Here is a 24,443-nt window from a genome sequence, read left to right on the forward strand (position 1 = left end):
GGATCTAGGTCACTAATTTAAGAGAACAAGTCACGAAAGCAACAGACCAAATACACATTCAGCTGTTTCTAGTCCACCATGTAGGCTGCAATCTAAGAAAGCATAAGAACAACATACAAAAATGACATTTCTCTCTAAGGTGATATATGATCCCACATGCTTCATTATATGCCACCTCATCTTTAAGTTGCATATATAATATATATAATATAATGTTAAGAAATATAGAGGGAGTGGTTTTAAATAAGGGGTTCCAGATTCTTCAGCACAGCTTCATTCTTCTGACACTACTCCTCCCTCATTACCTATAGCTACTGGTCCTGCCTCCAAAAATGCATTTGGAATAAGACCTTAAAAGGTTTGAAGATATAGAATACCATATTCACTCAAATGTAATGTGCTTTTTTGACCAAATTACACTGCAAAAATTAGAGTACACATTTGAATAATGTAATTCGGTAACCTTAGTGCTCTGCATGAAGGACAGCAACACCTTGGGGATGTTCATCTTGGAAGGAGCAATGGCCAAAGGCATGAGGAAGAACAGAAGAAGAAAGGGCCAAATAGTGCTCAGTGAGGCCAGTGAGGCCAGGGGCAGCGGATGCCATGCTGGCTGGTGCCCCATGTACTCTAATGCTGACCCAGTGAACCAAAGCAAAAGGGGAAGCTGCTTCAGGAGAGGCTATTACTTATTACTGCCAAACCACAAGTGCCAACCTCCTCACAGGAATTGCGAACCTCCAGCTCCTATTTGAGGGGCATCACAGAGCTGGCAAAGCCAAGGAGAGAACTTGGGAGGCAAGGAAGAAGCCCAATCCTAGAGCAGTGAACGAGAGAGGAGCAGCAGCAGGTACCGAGCCCAGTCTCACAAGGGCAGACATATGCCTTTGGCCCAATCTCTGCCCCAGGGATCATTTTAAAAAGCTCTACAGTGACTTGTTACACTTCAGATTCTTAGGAGTGCATTCTACACTGCAGAATTAATGCAGTCTGACACCACTTTAACTCAATGGTACAGGATCCTGAGATTTGTAGTTTAGTGAGGCACCAGCATTCTTTGGCAGGGAAGGTACAAGAACTTTTAAAACTACAGCCCCCAGGATTCCACAGCATTTACCCAGGGCAGTTAAAGTGGTGTCAAGCTCCATTAATTCGCCAGCATAGATGCACCCAAGGAAGCTGAGACAGGATAAATCATAGAGATACCTTGTGGGAAAAGCTGCCCATTTCTCTAGATTTTCCATTCAATTGCTGGTAGTTTTTTTAAAAAGGAATTCTGTGTAGCAACTATAATGCATACTTTTTGGTTAAATTACAAAGAGTGTACATTTTTAGACATTACATTAGGCAGTAAACAATTTTCAAAACCTTTTTTTGTTTCAAAGTTTTGAAAATTGAGGTGCTCATTAGATTCAATTATGCATTACATTCGAGTAAATACTGTAGTATTCAACTAGCTTCCCATCCCCCTAAGTCTAACATTTGGGAGTGTGAGAGGAATAGAAATGAACACTGCACAAGTGCTTATACACTGCTAAATATCAACACAATTTTTGTCTAATATCTTTTTAAAAACAAAACACATGAGACACACTCCTTATTGTTTTGAAATACAGATATAATACACCATATAGGAATATAAAATAGGTACAAAAACCAAACATTTCCTGACAATAAATCAAAATTGAGCAAATGGGACCCCCTTTGGGGTTGAAACCACAGTTTAAGAAGCAGTGTTATAGACCAGGGCTTCTTTAAATTTACCACTTAGGATCCCTTTTGTCCAGAGAAATGTTTACGTGACTCTAGGTATACAAGTATGTAAAATATGTAAAAATATCAATCCTTAATGACAATAAATCAGCATTTGCAAGGCTTGCTAAACAGACTGATTTTCCTTTTGGTGAAGTACAGCTGAAGCATTTTTTGCTAAGTCTGCTGTACATATTGCATGTTGTTTCCAACAGATTTGTGTAAATGGGTAGCATTCAGAAACTTTTTACTGTTTCCAAAAATTTTCATGACCCTAACATAGAACTAAAGGGACCCCTCCACCCCAGTTTAACCACAATTGAAGCAACAGTGTTATAACCATGGTTCAGGGTAATATACAGTTACTAGTGGTGCAGATGGAATTCTTTATAATTACTGTTAAACAGTGAAGAGAAAGCAGAATTAACATGGATGAAAGACAAAGGAAAATACTGGCTTGCAATAAATTCCTGACATGGGAAGAGATCACATTAGTGTTACAGAATGGAGACTTTTGTCTCCCTATCACCCCGTTTGTGCCTGCAGAAGTCTGGGAAACATAGTTTAGAAAAGTTTAGAATTCAAAAAACCCCACCCTAAACTACATTTCCAATAATTTTACAGGAGCAAACCAGGCAATAGAGAGACAAAAGTCTCTTCTATAACACTAATGTGCTCTTCTCTATGATATTCATCAAGGGAACAATTAACAAGCCCTTAAATAGAAAAATTTACTCCCAGAATATTTTGGAAGCATATTTTCAATATAAAAGTTATTGTTGTGAGAATTATTTAATTAAAATGTATTAGGACATTTGATCCATTTTTTCTTCCTTAAGATCTCATTGAAGTTTGCCTCCTGTCTTCTGCTTTTAGAATTTTTCTCCTTTTGTAAAACAAATACCCACTGAAATTTGAAAAAACTGAAAAACCAAACACCATCCTTTTCTTCAAATACAAAGAAATATATACACTGATAGCTTCACATCAAAATGTGCCAAAAAACTCAGAGAGAAAACTTAGGATTTATAAAAATCTAACTCATCTTTGCACATATAGTATTGTATTACATTAAAATTCAGCTGTTCTTTATGACTGAAATAAAATGCCTTTGTTTTTTCAAAGCTTCCATAAACATATCTCTGTACCATTGCATCCCTAAACTATGCATAGAGATTTCCATCTAAAACTTGCCTCTGAGCAAGTGTTCCAGATAAACCTGGATGACTTAAATCCAAGCTGTTTACATCCTTTAACTAACACAATATATTGTTAAAATTGCAGTTTTTATATTTAACATAAGCAAGCTATAAATTCTGTTCTGACTTATCATTAAACCGATACCAACTATCAGTAACACTATATACTTTCCCCATCACTGCAATTAATATTGTAACAGTAAGTTAAGATGAGGGGATCATTTTGAAGTACAGCGAACATCTGAGATACTTGATTCAAAAGGCATATGTAGATTCTAGATGCTCACTGTTTTATGCATTTCTGCTACCAATTAACTTCACTTATATAAATAGTTTAATAAAGAATTACATTGTGACAACAATGCAATTTTGTGGTTTAACACATTTGTTAGCTAAATGTGGCAGAAATTATTCTTATCCATAGCCAAAGGTGCTGCTATATGTAAACTCTGCATACTGATCAATTCAACTAAGATCTTTTTATTCTTCTCTGATTTGTAACATAATCATGTGTCAATTTTATATACTTCCTCAATGGCTACAGTTGCAGATAACAGATTAACTCCAATGAATATATTTTAAAAATATTTTGGCATTGAATATTTGCCTTTTAAGTTGTTAGCTGCTGCAAATCCCATATTGGGAGATGGGGCGGGATATAAATTTGTTTTTTTTATTTATGTGTCTGTTTATCACCAAGGCATTGAATGTTTGCCTTTTTGCCTGGAAGCCGCCCTAAGTCTGCCCTGGGGAGATAGGGTAACCTATAAAGTTTTTTTAAAAAAATATTATTATTATTTTATATTATAAATAACGTTTTATTATTTTATATTAAAATGTTAATGCCAGAACATCTCTGTTCTGTTATTTTCACAGAGCACCAGTCATCTTCAGGACACAGCCACAGTTAAATTGCTTTCAGAATTCATTTGGATGACAATTTTGAGAAGCTTTATAGCAGATGAATCACCTACCTTGAATGCTTACAAAGTTTACGGGGTCTACTATGCAATTTTCGATCACAATTCTCTGGATCACTGGAGTTACTGTCATATGGATGAGGCCGTCCTGCCATTCCACTTCAAAGCTTCCTCACACTACTGCTCTGAAAAGCACACAGCCAGCACTCATAACCTACATTAAGAGAGTAGTGTTGACCTTTTAAAATATCATAAAATTAAACAAAAGCAACATTAGAAGAGGTCTTTACTAATTTCTTCCCAACAAACACCACCAACATTATTAGTCCAGCTGTATAACATGCTTCTTTTTTGATAGACTGTATCCAGACTTTGGGATTGCAAAGACATTTTCATTATGGGAAAGCACTTATATGACTTCATTACTGGCAACGTCGAACACTGAGAGAAGCTTCTCTAGTGATCTTTTATTACTGCACTGGATAAGTCTTCATTGTACTTACATCAATAATATAATAAAGAAAATCCAGGTTAACACATTATATACATCAGAAATTGGAACTATATAGTCTTGCAAACATAGCTAAACTGCAAGCCCCAGCAGCCCTAGCCAACACAACCAATGATGAGGAATGCTACAACATACAGCTAAAAACATCTGAAGGACTGCATGATTGCTGCTCCCAATTTATAGGAATATGTAGTTATATTAGGTAGTAAAACATAGTTATCACTTCCTAGGTCTTACACTGTTAGATGTTTCCATGCTTTCTGTTGGAGAGCTATCACTTTACCCACCAAACATACTGCTTTGAAACTAGCAGTTCATAAACTAGGAACAATGTCCCTGATGCTGATAATTCCCAAACATATGTAAAAATAAGCAAGACATTAAGGGTGAATGCCACATCTAAGCGAGTAATGACATCTGTTGAAATCTATCAGTTAGTTTCAAAGATTCTGGAAGAACTAAATGTTGATGCAGAATGGAGACCAGCGGCAATGTTTACTAATTCTTTCTCTTTGTGCCAACCACAAAATTGAAAACAACACAACCACACACAGAAAAAATGGCAAAACAACTGAGCATGCGCACTGGCACACATGCGCGCGCACACATGGCCAAACGGCCAACGCACCCTCCGCACTTCCCTCCCTCCCTCGCCCTGCCCAGCACGAACACGTCGCCGCCCACACACACACACACAAACAATGCAACTTCCCCCCGCCCCCTTCCCTCCACCCCCTCCTTCATCTTACCCCTCCCACACTGCCTCCAAGCCCCGCTCTGCACACTCCAAGCCTTGCCGCGCCGCATCCCCACCGGAAAGACACGCCCCCTCCCTTCGCCCCACCCCTTCCCTCCCTGACTTACTCCTTCCCTCCTCCCACCACCTCTGGAAAGACACACCCCCTCCCTCCCTGACTTACTCCTGGAAGGAAAGGGGTGGGGCGAAGGGAGGGGGCGTGTCTAACCGGAAGGGGAGGGAGGAGGGAAGGAGTGAGTCACGGAGGGAAGGGGTGGGGCGAAGGGAGGGGGCGTGTCTTCAAAGTCGCCCCCTCCCTTCGCCCCCACCCCTTCCCTCCCTGGCTTACTCCTGGAGGGAAAGGGGTGGGGCGAAGGGAGGGGGCGTGTCTAACCGGAGGAGGAGGGAAGGAGTGAGTCACGGAGGGAAGGGGTGGGGCGAAGGAAGGGGGTGACATTGAAGACACGCCCCTCCCTTCGCCCCGCCCCTTCCCTCCATGACTCACTCCTTCCCTCCTCCCACCCCCTCCGGAAAGACACGCCCCCTCCCTTTGCCCCACCCCTTCCCTCCGTGAACTTGAGTATGGGAGTTGTAGTTCACCGACATCCAGACAGCACTGTGGACTCAAACAATGATGGATCCGGACCAAAGCATTAAATACGCCCAAATATGAACACAGATGGAGTTTGTGGGAAATAGACCTTGACATTTGGGAGTTGTAGTCACTGGGATTCAGAGTTCACCAACACTCAAAGAGCATCCTGAACCCCACCAACGACAGAATTGGGGCAAACATGCCACACTGAACCCCCATGACCAACAGAAAATACTCAAGTTTACACACAAGCATAAAGAAGGGGGAGGAAGGAGGGATGCCAGAGAGAGAAAGAGAGAGAGAGAGAGAAAGAGGGGAAAGGAAGGAGTGTGAGAGAAAGAGGGAAAGAGAGCGAGGGAAGGAAGGAAGAGAGGCCAGGCAGAGACTTCAAAACTCTTACTAAAGGCCACAGCAATGTGTGGCAGGGCACAGCTAGTATAATATATAAACATTTCTTAGGGCTCCACAAGAAACTTTTGCTTCAAAAAGGGCTCTGTGGCTGAAAAAGTTTGAGAACTCCTGCTCTAGATTATTTCTATGTCATATGTGTCTGGCTATGGTATTTTTTAGCAGATACTCTTCTTTGCTTCAGTTTCTATTGTAATTGCTTTATCTTTACCACAGTAAGACTGAAATTGGCTCCAGAATAAAGACATCTCTCTTCTCGGTTTATAAAATTATGCAAAATGATATAAATATAAAGGGCACTAAATAATTACAGGTTGAGTACCCCTTATTCGAAATGCTTGGAACAAGAATTGCTTCATATCTCTGAGATTGATTTTATTTTGCAATACCTGTATCTGCATATGCATATATGTATCCCACTATTTCAGATTCTCAGTTTTTCTTTAACCTTGACTATCATTCATTTTTGAGATGTTAGGCTGGAGAAACTGGGGATATTTAAAACAGCATGAACCCATGATTCCCAACATTTCACAACTCTTTGTGTCTCTCTTAGGCCTCATGTCTCATTCATTTACCACTTGCGTTGTACAGTATATGAGACACAAGGCCAGAGAGTGACTAAGGATCCAAGAGACAAACAAGTAGGAGTGCAGGTGGCTGACTGCAAAACGTTAGGGCTGAATTGTTGTTTTTCAAGTTTTTGGATTTCTAGATAAAGGGGGGAACACAACCTGTAACTGCATCTATTTGGAACTGCACCATGTGGGAACTCACAGCTCTATGGGAAACATAGGATTTCTATCTCGATCCCTTTTGTCTACTAGAGCTAATGCGAGTCTAATAACTAAAAAGTTCCCTGTTCTATAGATTCTAAGTCCAAGGATCTTGGCATGCTGTAGTAAACAGAAGAGAAAACTCTTTAGGTACATATAATCACCCTACATTAATTTGTTCCCACCTGTTTTCATTTTAACATAATCCTACCCATTCTCGTTAGCCTTCCACCTCGTTTCTGTATTTTTCTCTTCACATTATACATTCAACTAAATGCTCCTCACAAACACCTCCATTTTCAGTGTATTCCCTCTCAACAGTCCAACCAATGATATTGTTCTCAAATATATTAGGATCATAAATCTAAATGATTTATAATGAAACTGAACTCTGAGAATAAATTGCTAATCTCCACAGTGAATGATGCTGTTGCTGTAGTATTTCCAACCAAGAAATCCAATGGCCTTGGCCTTCTGTTTGCAATCAATTTCAGTTTATGAAGGTCAGGAGTTTGCAGTAACACATCTAACCACATATGCTGGCCTCTTCTTTGGACCCCATTAACCACCATCATCATCATCATCATCATCATCATCATCATCATCATTTCTTACCTGCCTCTCCTCGAGGCAGATTACAGAATAATTGCACATATAAAAATATGTTTTATAAAATATACATATCAAAAGATATCTCTATAAAATACATATTAAAATACACAAAACGGAGATTAAACAAAGGACACAAGTATAAAATTCATTATCCTGGACAGTGGCAAACACTTTTAACAAGAAAACCCCTTGAGAGAGTTTTGAAAGAGTCACAAACACTTTTGGATTATACCAATTATCTGGACTCATTTCAATCTAGACTTGGGTCTGATTGTCAGACTGCATCTGGCTTTGATTGGCGCAACAGATAAACCTTTTTGTAAGACAGAAATAATGGAGGTCAGCCTTTACATTTTTGCTTAATCTTTTAGTGGTTTTTGACACCATCAAATTATGAGATTCTTCTGCACTGGTTCAGTGAAAGAAGAACCGAAGGGGCTGATTCTGCTGCTATGCACAGGACAATTCCAGAGAACACTGGAAGTTTGTTTCTCAGCCTCTTGCTGAGGATAAGGGTGTTGGATAACATCTGGTTCTCTGTGATTTCTATCTACATGAAGTCATCAGGATATTTTAAGTCAAGTGCTATCAATAACCCTGATGGCAACTTAGTCCTCTTTCCTATTGTATTTGAATTAGGTGGAACTTTTGATTAAGGGCCAATTAATGGAACCTAAATACTAGGAAGATGGAGGCTTTGTGTCGGTGGGAGATATCTGGATGGGTAGCAACACTTCTGAAGGATGAAGTTTGTAGCATGAAAGTACTTCTAGACCCATTCTTGTCACTAGAGATCAAAATGCCTTCAGTGGAAAGGACTGCCATGTGTTAGCATAAACTGACATGCTACCTGTAGCTATCCTTTGACAGAGATATCTTGGCTGTACCAGTTCAGAGTTTGGTCGCTTCAAGGATGGTTACTGGAGTGCTCTCCACAGTGCTTCCCTCCTGGAAAGTCCAGAATACTTTCCAAAAACTACCAAATAGAGAAAGCTATGACCAATACATAACCTTTCTGCTAGAAGAACTGAATTAGCTGCCTCTTCGCTACAGGACTTCACTGTTAGTTTATAAGCCCTAAACAACATTGGAACTTGTTATCTAATGGGTTTTTCCCCCTTAAAGACCTATTAGGTCTTTAAAATTATCTGGAAGTACCCTCCTGGTACCACACATACTTCTGGACTTCTACTTGACAGCTGTTTCACACAGAGCATTCAGTGTAGCGGTACCTTCTGTCAGAAGAGCCACTACAGTGAATATAACCTGTTCTAATTCTCTTTAGTTTTTGATACATGAAAAATGTCTGAGCAAGCTTCCCTTTATTAGGACAAGCTTCTCCCGGAATCCAATGTGATATCTTCTACTTGAACTTCTCAAAGAATTCAAATGTTATTTTTATTTATTTTTACCCCACCTTTCTCCCCAGGTGACTAACAACATTTGCTATGTATTTCTTTGATATTTTTAAAAGTACACAAATATTTCCAAATAAACAAATTATCAATGCTTTGCTAATAAAATACACTCCAGAAAGATAAAGGAATAGCTCTGAAACATAGACTTTTCAGGAGGAAATTTTAAGGCATTTGCCTTTGTCTATTATACACAAAGACAGCTAACAATATCTAATCTATTGCTACATTTTATACATTAGTCTATGAAAGAAAATCCCCAGATCAGTGGACCTTGACCATGATTATATAAGTATACAAGGACCGAACAGCAATTACCTTATCAACCAGAAAGGTAAAGTCCAATTTTTTGTCAAAAAACCATGAAAGGATGTCATGTGGCATTAAAAGCAATGGGTGGGATCCATTTTAGATTCAATGGAAGGTTTCAATCATTGAAACAAATATGGTGTGATTCACCTGTCCTTTAAAATCTGTGGAGGGTGGGGTAGGTGGAAGGAAATGTCAGGGGAACTAGAACTATAGAGTGAAGTTACTTCCTCTCTGGTGATGATAGTGAAATACAAATAAAACTGACATGAAGTTTGTTGAACGAATGACTCAGAAGCCAATAAATACTAGATGAATTGGACAGAAGAGGAAAGACAAGAAGAGGAAAGCATTATGCAGCCTTAATCTATTCCCCTGAATAAGTATATTCATCTCAAATTTAAAAAGAACAGTTACAGTGTAGATTATTCATGATCGAAAACTCACAACACACTTTGCAAAAAAACAAAAACAAAAAAAAACCAAGAAAGATTTGAACTTACTTGCTAAAACAAAGCCCCAGAAAAGTCTACTAGTAGAACATATACAGATATTTAGGTTTCCAAAAACTAGAATCTGAACTCTAGCTTAATTCAGATAACAGTTCATAAACAAAACACAATGGGAACCTTTCCTATCAAAGGATATTTCCATTCTAAAGTTTGGAAATATTCAACTATTTCAACAAATACCAAATGCTGTATTGCTGCTTTGTATTGCTGCTTAGTACATCTTTATTTCACTGATTCTCATAATACTGGTCTGAATGGCATTCAAGGCTATAGGGCAGGTTTGGGCAATTTGTGGCCTTCCATGTATCAATGGACAAGAACTATCATCAACCTTAGTCAACACAGCAAAAACCATGGCTGATTCAGATTTATAAAGCCCTAAACAGCTTAGGCCCAGTCTAGGTCCAAGCTTTAAGATCTGCAGGGAGGAGCTTTCCTATATGTGCATCTTCACTACAGAACAAATGCAGAGTGACACTATAGACCAAGGGTCCTGAAACTTTTTAAACAGAGGGCCAGGTCACAGTCTTTCAAACTGTTGGAAGGCCAGAATATAATTTGAAAAAAAAAAAACATGAATGAATTCCTATGCACACATCTTATGTGTAGTGCAAAAATACTTTAAACAATACAATAATTAAAATGAAGAACAATTTTAACAAATATAAAGTTATTAATATTTCAATGGGAAGTGTGGACCTACTTTTGGCTGATGAGATAGGATTGTTGTTGTTGTGTGCTTTCAAGTCGGTTCAGACTTAGGTTGACCCTGAGGGCCGGGTAAATGACCTTGGAGGGCCACATCCAGCCCCCGGGCCTTAGTTTGAGGACTCCTGCTATAGACAATCCCAAGTTATGAACAAGATAAGTTCTGTAGTTCAATTTCTGTGTAAGTAGGAACAGATACATTTTAAGTGTAACTCCAGCTATAGATAGATAGGTAGGTAGATAGGTTGATAAGAGTTAACTTTGGATAGCATAGGGAAAGGTTCATATCCCTGTAACATTTCTTTTGCTGTCAGTGCCCCCATTCAGATTTCATCTCACTTTCTGTCGCTGTGTGACAATTGGAAACAAGAATTGGTGATAAAGCTTCAGTTGAGACACTTTTTCACATGATAACTTTCAAGAGTGGATTCCCCTTCTGAGAGGTAAATTTCTCTCACTTCCTGTTTGTCACCCCAGTTCCAAACTATAAGTAGTTTGAAAGTCGGATGTTTGCAACTCGGGGGCTGTCTGTTTTTAACTGTCATGGTGCAATCCTGTGGGATCCTGAGAGTTGTAGTCTTGTGAGACACCAGCACTCTCTGGCAGAGAAGGCTAAAGACCTTGTAAAACGACACCCCCATGACTCCATAGCATTGAGCCACAGCAGTTAAAGTGGTGTTAAACTTCATTAATACTACAGAGTAGATGGGCCCTTTCTCTCACTGCTTCATAGGCAGTTGGTAGGAATACAACAGAGGTCTTATCTGTGGCTTGTTTCCACATTCTGGAAGTCCCTCCTTAGGAAAGCTGGGGTGGTTTCTTCTTTGTCTTTGTCTTTTCGGCAACAGGTTAAGACCTTTCTTTTTCAGCAAATCATTGGAAACTGATTTTTAACAAATTGCTTTTATAGTACTATATGTTTTAATACTTATTTTAAAGTAAGATTTTAAATGTTTTAGTTCTTTTTTAATCTGTTTTTATTTTCACTTAACATATTCATAAAAAACAGTGAAACAAATCAATATATATACATAAAACAATACAATACATCTTAACATCTATACAATAGTTATCCTCTCACCCCTCCCAATTTAGTAACTTCCCATCCCTTGGGTTGGAAACATTCATATAGTGTCAATCTTCCTTCCTATTACATTGTTTTGCTATTCTTCCTTCTGACCTGATATTTATTATTTATAAATTCCCTAAATTGATTCTAATAGGTTAAATTATGAAGCCTTCTTTTAAAAAAAAAAAACCCTTTTCTTTTATTGTCAAAAAAATCATAGAAAAAATCAGCAACCTCAAGCTCAACACCAACGACAAACTGATCAGCTTCAATGTGGTGCCTCTAACCTCCCAGCAGACATCACAGCCCTGTTTCACCACTGCCTCGTCACAAGCTACTTGCAGTGGGACAATGAATTCTATGAACAGAAAGACGGAGTACTGATGGGGAGCCCTTTCAGCCCAGTCATAGCAATTTTCTACATGGACCAGTTTGAAAAACAAGCCCTGGAAACAGCAACAAAAAGCATACTATATGGTTCAGATATGTGGATGACACCTTCACTATTTGGAACCATGGAGAAGAAGAACTAAACAAGTTCCTCGACCACCTTAACAGGATCCACCCAAACATCCAATTCAACATGGAAAAAGAAAACGGAGGAAAACTGCCATTTCTAGATGTCCTAGTCATCCACAAACCCAATCAACAATTGGTCCATACGGTTTACAGAAAACCTACACGCATGGATAGATGCCTACATAAAAACTCCAACCATCACCCAAGTCAAAAAAAAGAAGCACAATTAAAGCCCTGCCAGACTGTGTCAAAAGAATCTGCGAACCCCATCTCTTCCAAGGTGAACTGAACCACCTCAACTGGGTTCTGCAGCCTAATGGATACTCCACCACAGACAGCAGCTGCTAGACCAAGAACAAGCCATGAGAGTAAGGACAATGATCCACCAGAGGAAAAGTGTTCTTACCATACATCAAGGGAACCACTGACAGCATAGTGAAGCTGATAAGAAACACAACATACAAACTATCTACAAACCCACTAAAAATCCAAGAAATGCTACATTCAGCAAAGGGAGAGGGATCCTCTCACCTCTGCAGGAGTCTACCTTATACCATGCAGCTGTGGACAAGTCTACATGTTGTTGTTGTTGTTCATTCGTTCAGTCGTCTCCGACTCTTCGTGACCTCATGGACCAGCCCACGCCAGCGCTCCCTGTCGGCCGTCACCACCCCCAACTCCTTCAAGGTCATTCCAGTCACTTCAAGGATGCCATCCATCCATCTTGCCCTTGGTCGGCCCCTCTTCCTTTTGCCTTCCACTTTCCCCAGCATAATTGTCTTCTCTAGGCTTTCCTGTCTCCTCATGATGTGGCCAAAGTACTTCAACTTTGTCTCTAGTATCCTTCCCTCCAGTGAGCAGCCGGGCTTTATTTCCTGGAGGATGGACTGGTTGGATCTTCTCGCAGTCCAAGGCACTCTCAGAACTTTCCTCCAGCACCATAGTTCAAAAGCATCTATCTTCCTTCGCTCAGCCTTCCCTAAGGTCCAGCTCTCACATCCGTAGGTTACTACAGGGAATACCATGGCCTTGACTAGGCGGATCTTTGTTGCCAGTCTGATGTCTCTACTCTTTACTATTTTATCGAGACTGGACATTGCTCTCCTCCCAAGAAGTAAGCGTCTTCTGATTTCCTGGCTACAGTCTGCATCTGCAGTAATCTTTGCGCCTAGAAATACAAAGTCTGTCACGGCCTCCACATTTTCTCCCTCTATTTTCCAGTTGTCAATCATTCTTGTTGCCATAATCTTGGTTTTTTTGATGTTTAGCTGCAACCCGGCTTTTGCGCTTTCTTCTTTCATCTTTATTAGAAGGCTCCTCAGCTCCTCCTCGCTTTCGGCCATCAGAGTGGTGTCATCTGCATATCTGAGGTTGTTAATGTTTCTTCCAGCAATTTTCACTCCAGCCTTGCATTCATCCAGCCCCGCACATCGCATGATGTGTTCTGCATACAAGTTAAAAAGGTTGGGTGAGAGTATGCAGCCTTGCCGTACGCCTTTCCCAATCTTGAACCAGTCTGTTGTTCCGTGGTCAGTTCTGACTGTTGCTACTTGGTCCTTGTACAGATTCCTCAGGAGAGAGACAAGGTGGCTTGGGATGCCCATCCCACCAAGAACTTGCCACAATTTATTATGATCCACACAGTCAAAGGCTTTAGAATAGTCAATGAAGCAGAAGTAGATGTTTTTCTGAAACTCCCTGCCTTTCTCCATTATCCAGCGGATATTGGCAATCTGGTCTCTCGTTCCTCTGCCTTTTCTAAACCCGGCTTGAACATCTGGCAACTCTCGCTCCATGTATTGCTGGAGTCTTCCTTGCAGGATCTTGAGCATTACCTTACTGGCATGAGAAATAAGGGCCACTGTGCGGAAGTTTGAGCAGTCTTTCGCATTTCCCTTTTTTGGTATGGGGATATAAGTTGATTTTTTCCAGTCTGATGGCCATTCTTGTGTTTTCCATATTTGCTGGCATATGGCATGCATCACCTTGACAGCATCATCTTTTAAGATTTTAAACAGTTCAGCTGGGATCCCGTCGTCTCCTGCTTCCTTGTTGTTAGCAATGCTTCTTAAGGCCCATTCAACCTCACTCCTCAGGATGTCTGGTTCTAATTCATTCACCACACTGTCAAAACTATCCTCGATATTATTATCCTTCCTATACAGATCTTCTGTATAGTCTCGCCACCTTCTCTTGATCTCTTCAGCTTCTGTTAGGTCCCTGCCATCTTTGTTTCTTATCATACCAATTTTTGCCTGAAATTTACTTCCAATGTTTCTAATTTTCTGGAAGAGGTCTCTTGTCCTTCCTATTCTGTTGTCTTCTTCCGCTTCCATGCATTGCTTATTTAAAAATAGTTCCTTATCTCTTCTGGCTAACCTCTGGAATTGCGCATTTAAGTGGGCATATCTCCCCTTATCACTGTTTCCTTTTGCTTTCCTCCTTTCTTGGGCTACTTCCAGTGTCTCAGCAGACAACCATTTTGCCTTCTTGGTTTTCTTTTTCTTTGGGACGTACTTTGTTGCCGCCTCCTGAACAATGTCGCGGACTTCTGTCCATAGTTCTTCTGGGACTCTGTTTACTAAATCTAGTCCTTCAAATCTGTTCTTCACTTCCACTGTATATTCGCTAGGAATGTTAGTGAGATCATATCTAACAAGTCTACATAGGGACCACCAAACGCAGCACCCAAACATGAATCAAGGAACATGAAAGGCACTGCAGACTAACTCAACCAGAGAAGTCAGCCATAGCAGAGCACTTGATGAACCAACCTGGACACAGCATATTATTTGAGAACACAGAAATGCTGGGCCACTCTAACAACTACCATGTCAGACTACACAGAGGAGCCACTGAAATCCACAAGCATGTGGACAATTTCAGCAGAAAGGAAGAAACCATGAAAACGAACAAAATCTGACTACCAGTATTAAAAACTCTAAAATTATAACAGTAAATAAAGAACAACATTCAAAAACAGGGGAATTCCAGACAAGAAACAATCCGGGCCAGGTAATCACCTCCAAACAAAGGATTCCCCCAGGCATTAAGAAGCCAGACCTTGAAACTGCTGGGCCATTAAATGCTAATCAAGGTGGCCAATTGAAACATTCACACCTACCTCAAACAGACAAGAGTTATAATACAACATTCATCTAAGAGCAGACATGTAATGCAACAACAACACAAAGCCAAGTGTAACTACCAGCGATGTACATGAAAGATGAAATAACGGGTACCATAAATGCTTTTATATTAAAACCAAAGCCTACACCCTCTCAGCATGTTTTTGCCCAATGCATGCCACCTGGTTCAACCTTTGACTCCTTTTGCTCAGTATTCATTTTTATTCATTTATTCAATTTTAAACAGTCTCCTACAATTTGTTTTTCCATTTGCCAGCCACTCTCTAAGGAACATGCCACCACTAAAGCATGCATGGGCTCCTATGCATATACATATCTAAACAGCCTGAAAATACTATATCCAGTTTAATATTTAAAGCTACACATAGTCAGGCCTGGTTAGTATTTGGAAATATCAGTTCTTCTAGGCTATATTCATAGGGAGGCAATGGCAAATGACGTCTGATTATTCCTTGTCTTTAAAAATCCCATGAAATTCACAGAATTCCCATAAGCTGACAGGTGACTTAAAGACGCATCCCATATATGCCCACGTGTCCCTTTGAAACTCATATGGCCACCAAACGTCAACATCAAGTTGAACGCAAACATGCTCTCCATACATACAACATTATGTGGGTGTTTGATTGGCAGTTCCTTTATAAAGCCTTTTATGCTCATTCTCCTATCTATATCTGAGAGGTATAAATCAACGTAAAAATCTTTTACGATATTACAGCACCACCCACTTCATTTGGCTTCGAAACGAGAACATGATTTTGATATTTAATTAAACTCACTATTCTTAAGCTAATTTCCATTTAAGAACATTGGGCACTAACATATTGTTGTGTCTAAATTCACAGAAGGTTTTTAAAAAAATGCTAAAATAGAATGCACTTGATCTGTTTCCTGGGAATCTAATACTGATCTCCCTAGACGTAATTCTGCCAATATTTTCTTACTCCTTTTTGTTTGTAATGCTCCATGTGTTTTGGTACAGCAGACTGCCAGTTAAATGGAATGCAAGCAATCAACTTTCAATAATAGTAACAACAACAACAACAATAATAATTTTATTTTTATCCTGCCCTATCTCCCAAGGGGACTCAGGCCAGCAAAAATTCCATTTTTTTATGTCAGGAGCAACTGGAGAAACTACTTCTGGTGAGAGAGAATTGGCCGTCTGCAAGTACGTTGCCCAGGCCTGGATGTTTTACCATCCTGTGGGAAGCTTCTCTCATGTACCTGCATGAGAAGCTGGAGCTGACAGACAGGAGCTCACCCCACTCCCTGGATTTGAACCTTTTGGTCAGCAGTCCTACCAGCACAAGGGTTTAACTCATTGTACCACTGAGGGCTCCTGGCAAACATTCAATGCCAACAAGACATAACAAACAGATCAAATCATTATAAACAATAAATGAATAATTATTTATTTACTTCACTTGTATACCACTTTCCTCACCCTAGCAGGGGACTCCAAGTGGTTTCCAAATTAATAATTTGTTGCACTGTAATGCTTCACATAATTTAATGCCTACCATACAGAAACCTAATGTAACGCAAATAACATACAATTAAATCATTTAAAACATTAAAACATGGAACTAAAAACATATCAATGTAAACACTAAAATCACACAATCCAACAAACGTAGTCCAGGCCGTTCCAAATCAAAAGTGTACTAATAAAACTACCAAGATTAAAAATTTAAGTATACAAATATAACATTGAAAATGCATTTCACTAATAAGCAACTGGCAAGAAAAACCCCAAATCTCCAAAGCAATAATACTACAATTTTCAATAAAAATACGGTAAAATATAATTCAGTAGTTTTTATAATGCAGTAAGATTGTGTTACATTAAGCTTGTTTTTCCTTGGCTTTTAATTCCTATCAAGCCAAAACAGAGTTCATGAATTACAGTAAAGTATGAATCAGGCCTATTTTGAATAGCAATAGTAAGGAGAGACCACATTTATCCGGCATCTATCAATCCAGCACACGCGATTCTGATGTTCTCAGATGCTCCTCGCGCATACATGTCACGCAAGCTCTGGAATACACGCATCACGCTGTCTTTACACCAGGCATGAGCAAACTTGGGCCTTCCAGGTGTTTTGGACTGCAACTCTCACCATTCCCCTCAGCTGCTTAAGGAGGAAAAGGAAGGGGCCTGAGGCTGCGAGGAATGGTGGGAGTTGCAGTGCAAAACACCTGGAAGGCCCAAGTTTGCCCGTGCCTGCTCTACATGTTCTCACGTACCTCCATCGCGTGGTCCCTCATATACTTCCACATACACGCGTCATGGATCCCTCCAAGTTTCCCACATACAGGCAACACGTATCTCCCCTCCTCCCCACTTCTAAGCCACAGCTCCCTTTATGGACAGGCAGGCCATCTTCTCATTTCGCCAGCCACGCCAATAACGCATCTCCCGAGGGCCGCCAGTGCTTCGGCTCCCTTCTCGGTCCCTCTCTGGACACCCCGTCCCTTGTCCCTTCCTGGGGAAGAGAAGCTTCACCTGTTGCGCCCGCTTCCCTTCTCCTCCTCCTCTCAGCCACCGACGCCGCTTGAGGTAAAAGACTAGGCCCGGCTGATCTTCAGCCCTCTCGCGAGAAATGTACTGCGGGTAAGTGATAATCCCGCGATACTTCAGGTATAGGAAGCGAAGGGAGTTGGAGGGATGTTTGGCAGCTTCGCTTCCGGGAGCGGCTCGCGAGGCACGTAAACACTAGCGCGCGCACAGAGACAGAGGCAAAAAGTCAGAGAGCTTCGCTGGGTCAGAATTCAGAAAAGGAAGATGTGCGCGAGACAAGTAAGAGCAAGTGAGAGGCGCCGGTGTTGCGACAGTGTCGTGCCAAGCTAGTTCAGCAGACAGCGGGACAGGAAACAGGGAAGCATACGGATGTAGCCTAACCGGATATCCTATGTAAAAGTATTCAAACACGTACTTGCATTGGAAGGAAAGATTTAAAAAAAGAGGCGAGAAATACGAGCAGTGGTTTTAAAAAAATGAATCAAATCCAGTTTATTGACCAGTTTCGCACCACTGAGCTGGCTGTAAGCTTTTTGCAGGAACGTGGGATTATTGGACAGCACCCTCCCATTTGTGGACAGCCTGGATGTGGCCTACCCATGACGCTGGTGAAGAGGAGCGACACGAATGATGGTGTCGTGTGGCGCTGCCCATCACACAAGAAAAAAAGCAGCATCCGACAGAATTCGTTATTGGCCGGGCAGAAGATACCTCTTCAGGAGTTTGTGCTGTTAGCATACAATTGGAGTTTCCGCATCCCCGTGACGACCGCCGAGCACCTCGTGAACGTGAGCCACCAGACGGTTGTTCAGTGGTATGTAGACTTCCGCGACATTTGTTCCCGCTGGCTCGTGTATCATCCTATCCAACTTGGAGGACCTCAAGTCGTTGTGGAGATCGACGAGTGGGTTATCTGTCGCCGCAAGAAACACCGGGGCCACGCCATTCGGGAACGATGGGTTTTCGGTGCTTACGATACCAACAGGAAAGTAGGTGTCCTACAGTTGGTGCAGGACCGTTCTGCAGCATCGCTTTTGCCGCTGGTTACTCGCTATATACAACCCGGGTCAGTTATACACTCTGATCAGTGGCAAGCGTACAGTGGAATTGCGGCACTACCAGTAGTCCCGCTGTATACTCACTTAACTGTAAACCACAGTCAAAACTTCACGGACCCACAAACTGGCGCATGCACAAATCATGTGGAAAATTTTTGGAAACGAGCTAAGAATCGTTTCAAACAGATGAATGGCACCACTGACGACATGTTGCCCAGTCATCTGGATGAATTCATGTGGAGGCAGATGTTTGGCAACAACATGGACGCGTTTAATAATCTTTTGGCACAGATTGCTCATTTCTATCCTGTTTAAGGTCTTTGTAAGCTGTTGTTTATCATTTAACATTAAATAACTGTTACATTACTTCACTCTTATCCTGTTGCACCTGTGTTAAATTACTTCACTACTATCCTGTCTTAGCTGCGTCTCTCAGTCGCTGCACTGTCTCACTGATGTCTTCCCTTAATTAATTCTGACCCACGTTGTGCAACCAGTGTAGGGTTCCAGCTATGCATAGGGTTCCAGCTATCACACCTTTGCCCATGAGTATAGTAAAGGTAAAGGTTTTCCCTGACGTCGAGTCAAGTCTAGTTAGGGGTGGTACTCATCGCCGTTTCTAAGCCAAAGAGCCGGCGTAAGCAAGTTCAGCAGCTGAGTGGTCTAATCCATTGCACCAACCTGGGGGGGGGGGGGGCAACATTACAATGGGATGACTGAAATAAACAAGAAGCTCTTTGCTTTCTCTTGCTTGATGGCAAGTGCTCTGCCTTAAATTGTCTGTAAACCCAAAGGACTAGAAAGGGCCCCATACCTGATTCTCAGCATGTTCTTGGCTTTATCACTAACACTCCATTGTTGGTATGTGGTGTGTGTTACAAAGTCTTAGAGCCCTTCCACACAGCCATATAACCCAGAATATCCAGGCAGATGATCCACAATATCTGCTTTGAATTGGATTGAGTCCACACTGCCATATAATCCAATTCAATGTGGATTTTATGCAGCTTGCAGTCAGACATGTTTGAAACTTGGAATCACATTATCCCTAGGCAAGATTTAACAAAACATGCTGGATCAGATTAACCCTTTTTGTATATTCCAACTGGGAGGTCCTTATCTCTACGTGGTATCTTTTTCCCTGCATACCTTATTTAATATGCAGAAGCAGTTAACGAGTTTAGGAAATATATCAAGTCATAATAACAAGGAAGGGTTGTCTCCTGCAGCAATACGCTGAGCAAACCTTTTTATAAATTTAAAATGAGGTCAAAGGTTTGGATCTTTAAGGAAAGAAACATTATTTGACACTCATACCATCGAAAGGGCAAATGCCACTTTTTATCAGGAGGATTAGATGAAGAGAGACTATTACCAGACTACTGATTGAAGAGTATAAATGCATTCAGGCCTTGTTAGACCACATTAGCCCATTTAACGTAATTGGTCATACAATCAATGCACACATCTGTGAACCTTTGTGGTGCTTTTGTTAATTGGGATGTTTTATGTTCACGTTTTATGTTAGTTATAATTTTTGATAAATTACATTTTATTTAAGTTATAGTTGTTAGGTTTAAGTTATCTTTTATGTGGGGTTATCCTGAGTTATTATATTTGCACTTATTGTCATTGAGGCATTGAATGTTTGCCTTTTTATTTGTTGGAATCTGCCCTGAGTCTCCCAGGGGAGATAGGTCGGAATATAAATAAAGTTGTTGTTGTTGTTGTTGTTGTTGTTATACTAGTAAAGCTGAAGGTTTCCCTGACATTAAGACTAGTCGTGTCTGACTCTGGGGGTGGTGCTCATCTCCATTTCTAAGCCGAAGAGCCGTCGTTGTCTGTACATGTCTCCTAGGTCATGTGGCTGGCATGACTGCATGGAGCACCATTACTTTCCCACAGTAGGGGTAATAATAATAATAATAATAATAATAATAATAATAATAATAACAACAACAACAACTACTACTACTACTACTACTACTATTTGTTTTCTTGCTTCTTGACAGGAGATTGGACTGGATGGCCCACGAGGTCTCTCCTAACTCTATGATTCTATCTCCCCGAGTGAACTCATGGCAGATTCCAACATAACAACAACAAACATTCAATGCTTTCGTAGAACAAACAAATGCATAAAATTCCAGAGAACCTCCACATATGAAAATAACATTAAAACCTAACATCAAATTAAAGCTAACATCAATAAATTAAACTACGCATAGTCAAATAAAATCATATAATAACATAAAATCTAAACAAGCATCCACATTAATTTACAACAGCATTGTCCGTAGACTGCATGGAGCACTGTTACCTTCCCTCAGAAGCAGTACCTATTGATCTAGTCACTTTTGCGTGTTTTCAAACTGCTAGGTTGGCAGAAGCTGGGGCTAACAGTGATTGCTCACCCCGCTCCCCAGATTCGAACCGGCAACCTTTTGGTCAGCAAGTTCAGCAGCTCAGTGGTTTAACCCACTGTGCCACCATGGCGCCTTATTATATTAACGTCAACCATCCCTTTTCTCATTGCAATACTGCATCCTGCTACAGCTATTCTAATATTGAGGAGGTGAGGCAATCGAAACTAATTTCAGTTCACTTGAATGAGCTTTCATTTGAGTCTTGCTCCCCCAAAGCTGTCTCTCTGAGCACCTAATAATCATCTAATTTCATTATGTAACCTCCCTAATGTTTCAGTATTTGGACTTACATGTTTTCCTTTTTCCTTCCCTGCTTTTTCTCTCTTCTAGCATCAGTCTTAGATTGTAAGACATGATTGCAGCAAAAAGTGGTATGTACATATGTTTCATGAATGAAATAATAGACATGGTTCTGTCTGCTCTGAATTTGCAACCAAGTGTAGTTTATATGATTTAGGTCACAAAGTCCTAGAAGATGATGACACTGAATTGTTCACAGCAAAAGAGAGTAGACAATGTTCCCGTTTCCATTTACAGATTTATCCACAGCAGTTTTACTGGCTGGCTTTAATGACTTTGCTCTAAGTAGGTCTAGTCATCTGATCTGCCTGCAGAAGCAATAGGAACAAGGTCCTTGAAATATAACTTCATTTCTGAGCTCTAATAACTCCCTCTAGTGTCTCAACTGTTAATAAACTTCTGAGTGTTTGGTTTTATGTTTGATTTTGAGTGTCATGGGAATGTCACGAACCCAGTTCAGGTCATTTGTTGCATTCACAATGGAATCAAATCAGGCATGGCTTGTTTAAGCTGAATTGAGTAAGGAGGACCAACGTTGGTAGGGGGGCAGTTGCTTCATGCCTGCATGTGCGAAACTCCATTGTTGGTCTATCAAAACAACAGATGACCACAGCCTGAAATACAATAATAGTAACATCATTTCTGTATCCTCTTCCCAATATTTTGAAGAAGAATTTGTTCTGTAAGAACCAGACCATAAGAAGAATGAGTTGCTGTGAGTTTTCTGGGCTGTATGGCCATGTTCAAGAAGCATTCTCTCCTGACATTTCACCCACATCTATGGCACACATCCACAGAGGTTGTGAGTTCTGTTGGAAACTAGGCAAGTGGGGTTTATATATCTGTGGAATGTCCAAGGTGGGAGAAAGAACTCTCGTCTTTTTGAGGCAGGTGTGAATGTTGCAGTTGGCCACCTTTATTAGCATTGAATAGCCTTGCAGCTTCAAAACTTGGCTATTTCCTGCCTGGGGGAATCCTTTGTTGGGAGGTGATTAGCTGGTCCTGATTGTTTCTTGTCTGGAATTCCCCCGTTTTTGAGTGTTGTTCTTTATTTGCTGTCCTGATTTTAGAGTTTTTTGCAAACCTCACAACCTTTGAGGATGCCTGCCATAGATGTGGGTGAAACGTCAGGAGAGAATGCTTCTGGAACATGGCCATACAGCCTGGAAATCTCACAGCAACCCAGTGATTCCGGCCATGAAAACCTTCAAAAACACATAAGAATGCTTTCACTTTTTCCTCTCTGCGCAATATTTTATCCTCTTTGTTTGCCACCAGTTTTTAAAAGCTAGTATGATTAATTTTGTAGCTTTTTTGTTAGTCTAATAAAATTATCATCGCCATGAATGCAAAGAACTAGGTACTTTTCTCAATTATCTTTTAAAATTATATGCCTAAGTTACACATTGTTATAATTTCAGGACACATCACTTCACTTCTTTTGTGGTACAACTTTTAAAGTTATTTTTATTTTTATAGGCACGTGGATTCATAAAATGGTGAAGTAGAAACCACTCTGTTCAAGTGCTGGCTTGTGCTTTATGTGAGTGTTGAAGCCACAGTCATGTGGATTTGTACTATATGCCTTTGTTTCATAGAGTATGTATGTCTTTTTACGCATATTCTTTTTAAATGCAAGAGAGATAAAACCAGCACTGCACTTACTATCTTGACTGTTAAAAAGTGGAGGAGTTCAGGAACTCGTGATTTTCCTATCATGGCAGCAGGTTATTATTTATTATTTACCTTATTTATATCCTGCCTTTCTCTACCCAAAGGTACCTTCAACCGTGCCTTGAAACATACAATGTTAACTAAAAATAAATTGGATTAAAATTAATACATATTAAACATAATTAAAATACATTCCAATGTTAAACCACTGTGCTGCTCAACTTGCTGACCAAAAGGTTGGTGGTTCGAATCCTGAAGTGAGGTGAACTCCTGCTGTTAGCCCCAGCTTCTGCCAATCTAGCAGTTTGAAAACATGCAAATGTGAGATCAATAGATACCGCTTCTGTGAGAAGGTAACGGTGCTCCATGCAGTCATGCGGGCCACATGACCTTGGTGGTGTTTACGGACAATGCTGGTTCTTTGGCTTAGAAATGGAAATGAGCACCACCCTCCAGAGTCAGACACAACTAGCTTAATGCGAGGAGAAACCTTTACCTTTACTTATTCTATTATATCCTATTGTTTATATCTAAGTTACACTTTTTTTTAAGACAAGGAAGAAAAATGTAAACAAATCTTTCTTTCCATAGATATGCAGACACTTATTTACTTACAGAGATCTTGTAAAGTCTAAAATAGCAAAGTGACACACTGCATATGATTAGATTTTGGGTCCTTGTCCATATCAATGGGAAGACCTAGATGTATTTATTAAAAAGAGGGTAGTGGTAAATAGTGGCACATTGGATGGTTGTAGTAAGGCAACTATTCTAAATGTATCTAAGGCATGTTTCTCTTCTGACACACTGGAGATCTGAAGAGACAGTAAACTTGTTTAATCTTCATTTGAGTGACAGGGTTTGTGGCTGCTTAAATGCCTCATCAGCATGCCTTGCCAATAGCATAATCAATATGATGTAGCTTCAGGTGTCTCTTGCATATCATTGTTGGCTAATAGCCAAACAAACCTTTCAATGAAGAAAAAGCACCGACACTTTTGTGCGTAGCACAAGTCTGAAGAAATGCCATAGTTGGATGATGTATTATTTTATTAAAAACAATTAATCATTTTGAAGTCCAGAATAAGTGCTTATATCAATGATGTACCCAGAGTTATTTGTGTATATATTGTTTTTAAAATGCAAGAGAGGGGAAACTACCACCATAGCTCCTATCTTGGCTGTAGTAAAGTGGAGGATTCCAGGAACTGGTTCTTCTCCCATCATGGAAATACTCCTCTTGCCTGTTTCAGATTACTCTATAAGGAAGC

General features: G+C 40.3%; 1 protein-coding gene across 2 annotated transcripts in view; it reads right to left on the minus strand.

Moving 5' to 3' along the window:
* Positions 1-18,168, minus strand: part of BTBD10 (BTB domain containing 10) — a 45,852-nt gene extending 27,684 nt beyond the window's left edge. Inside the window, exons 1-2 of one of the 2 annotated variants that reach the window (XM_060766777.2) lie at positions 17,700-18,168; positions 3,926-4,085 (exon numbers count right to left, since the gene is read on the minus strand). In XM_060766777.2, the coding sequence (XP_060622760.2) occupies positions 3,926-4,026 (101 nt within the window). In that variant the 5' untranslated portion in view covers positions 4,027-4,085; positions 17,700-18,168. The remainder of the gene's footprint in view (positions 1-3,925; positions 4,086-17,699) is intronic. The other variant, XM_060766784.2, reaches the window with a different exon arrangement.
* Positions 18,169-24,443: the final 6,275 nt, after the last annotated feature.

Source organism: Anolis sagrei, chromosome 1 (genome assembly GCF_037176765.1).
Source record: "Anolis sagrei isolate rAnoSag1 chromosome 1, rAnoSag1.mat, whole genome shotgun sequence".
In the NCBI taxonomy this organism is placed as follows: domain Eukaryota; kingdom Metazoa; phylum Chordata; class Lepidosauria; order Squamata; family Dactyloidae; genus Anolis; species Anolis sagrei.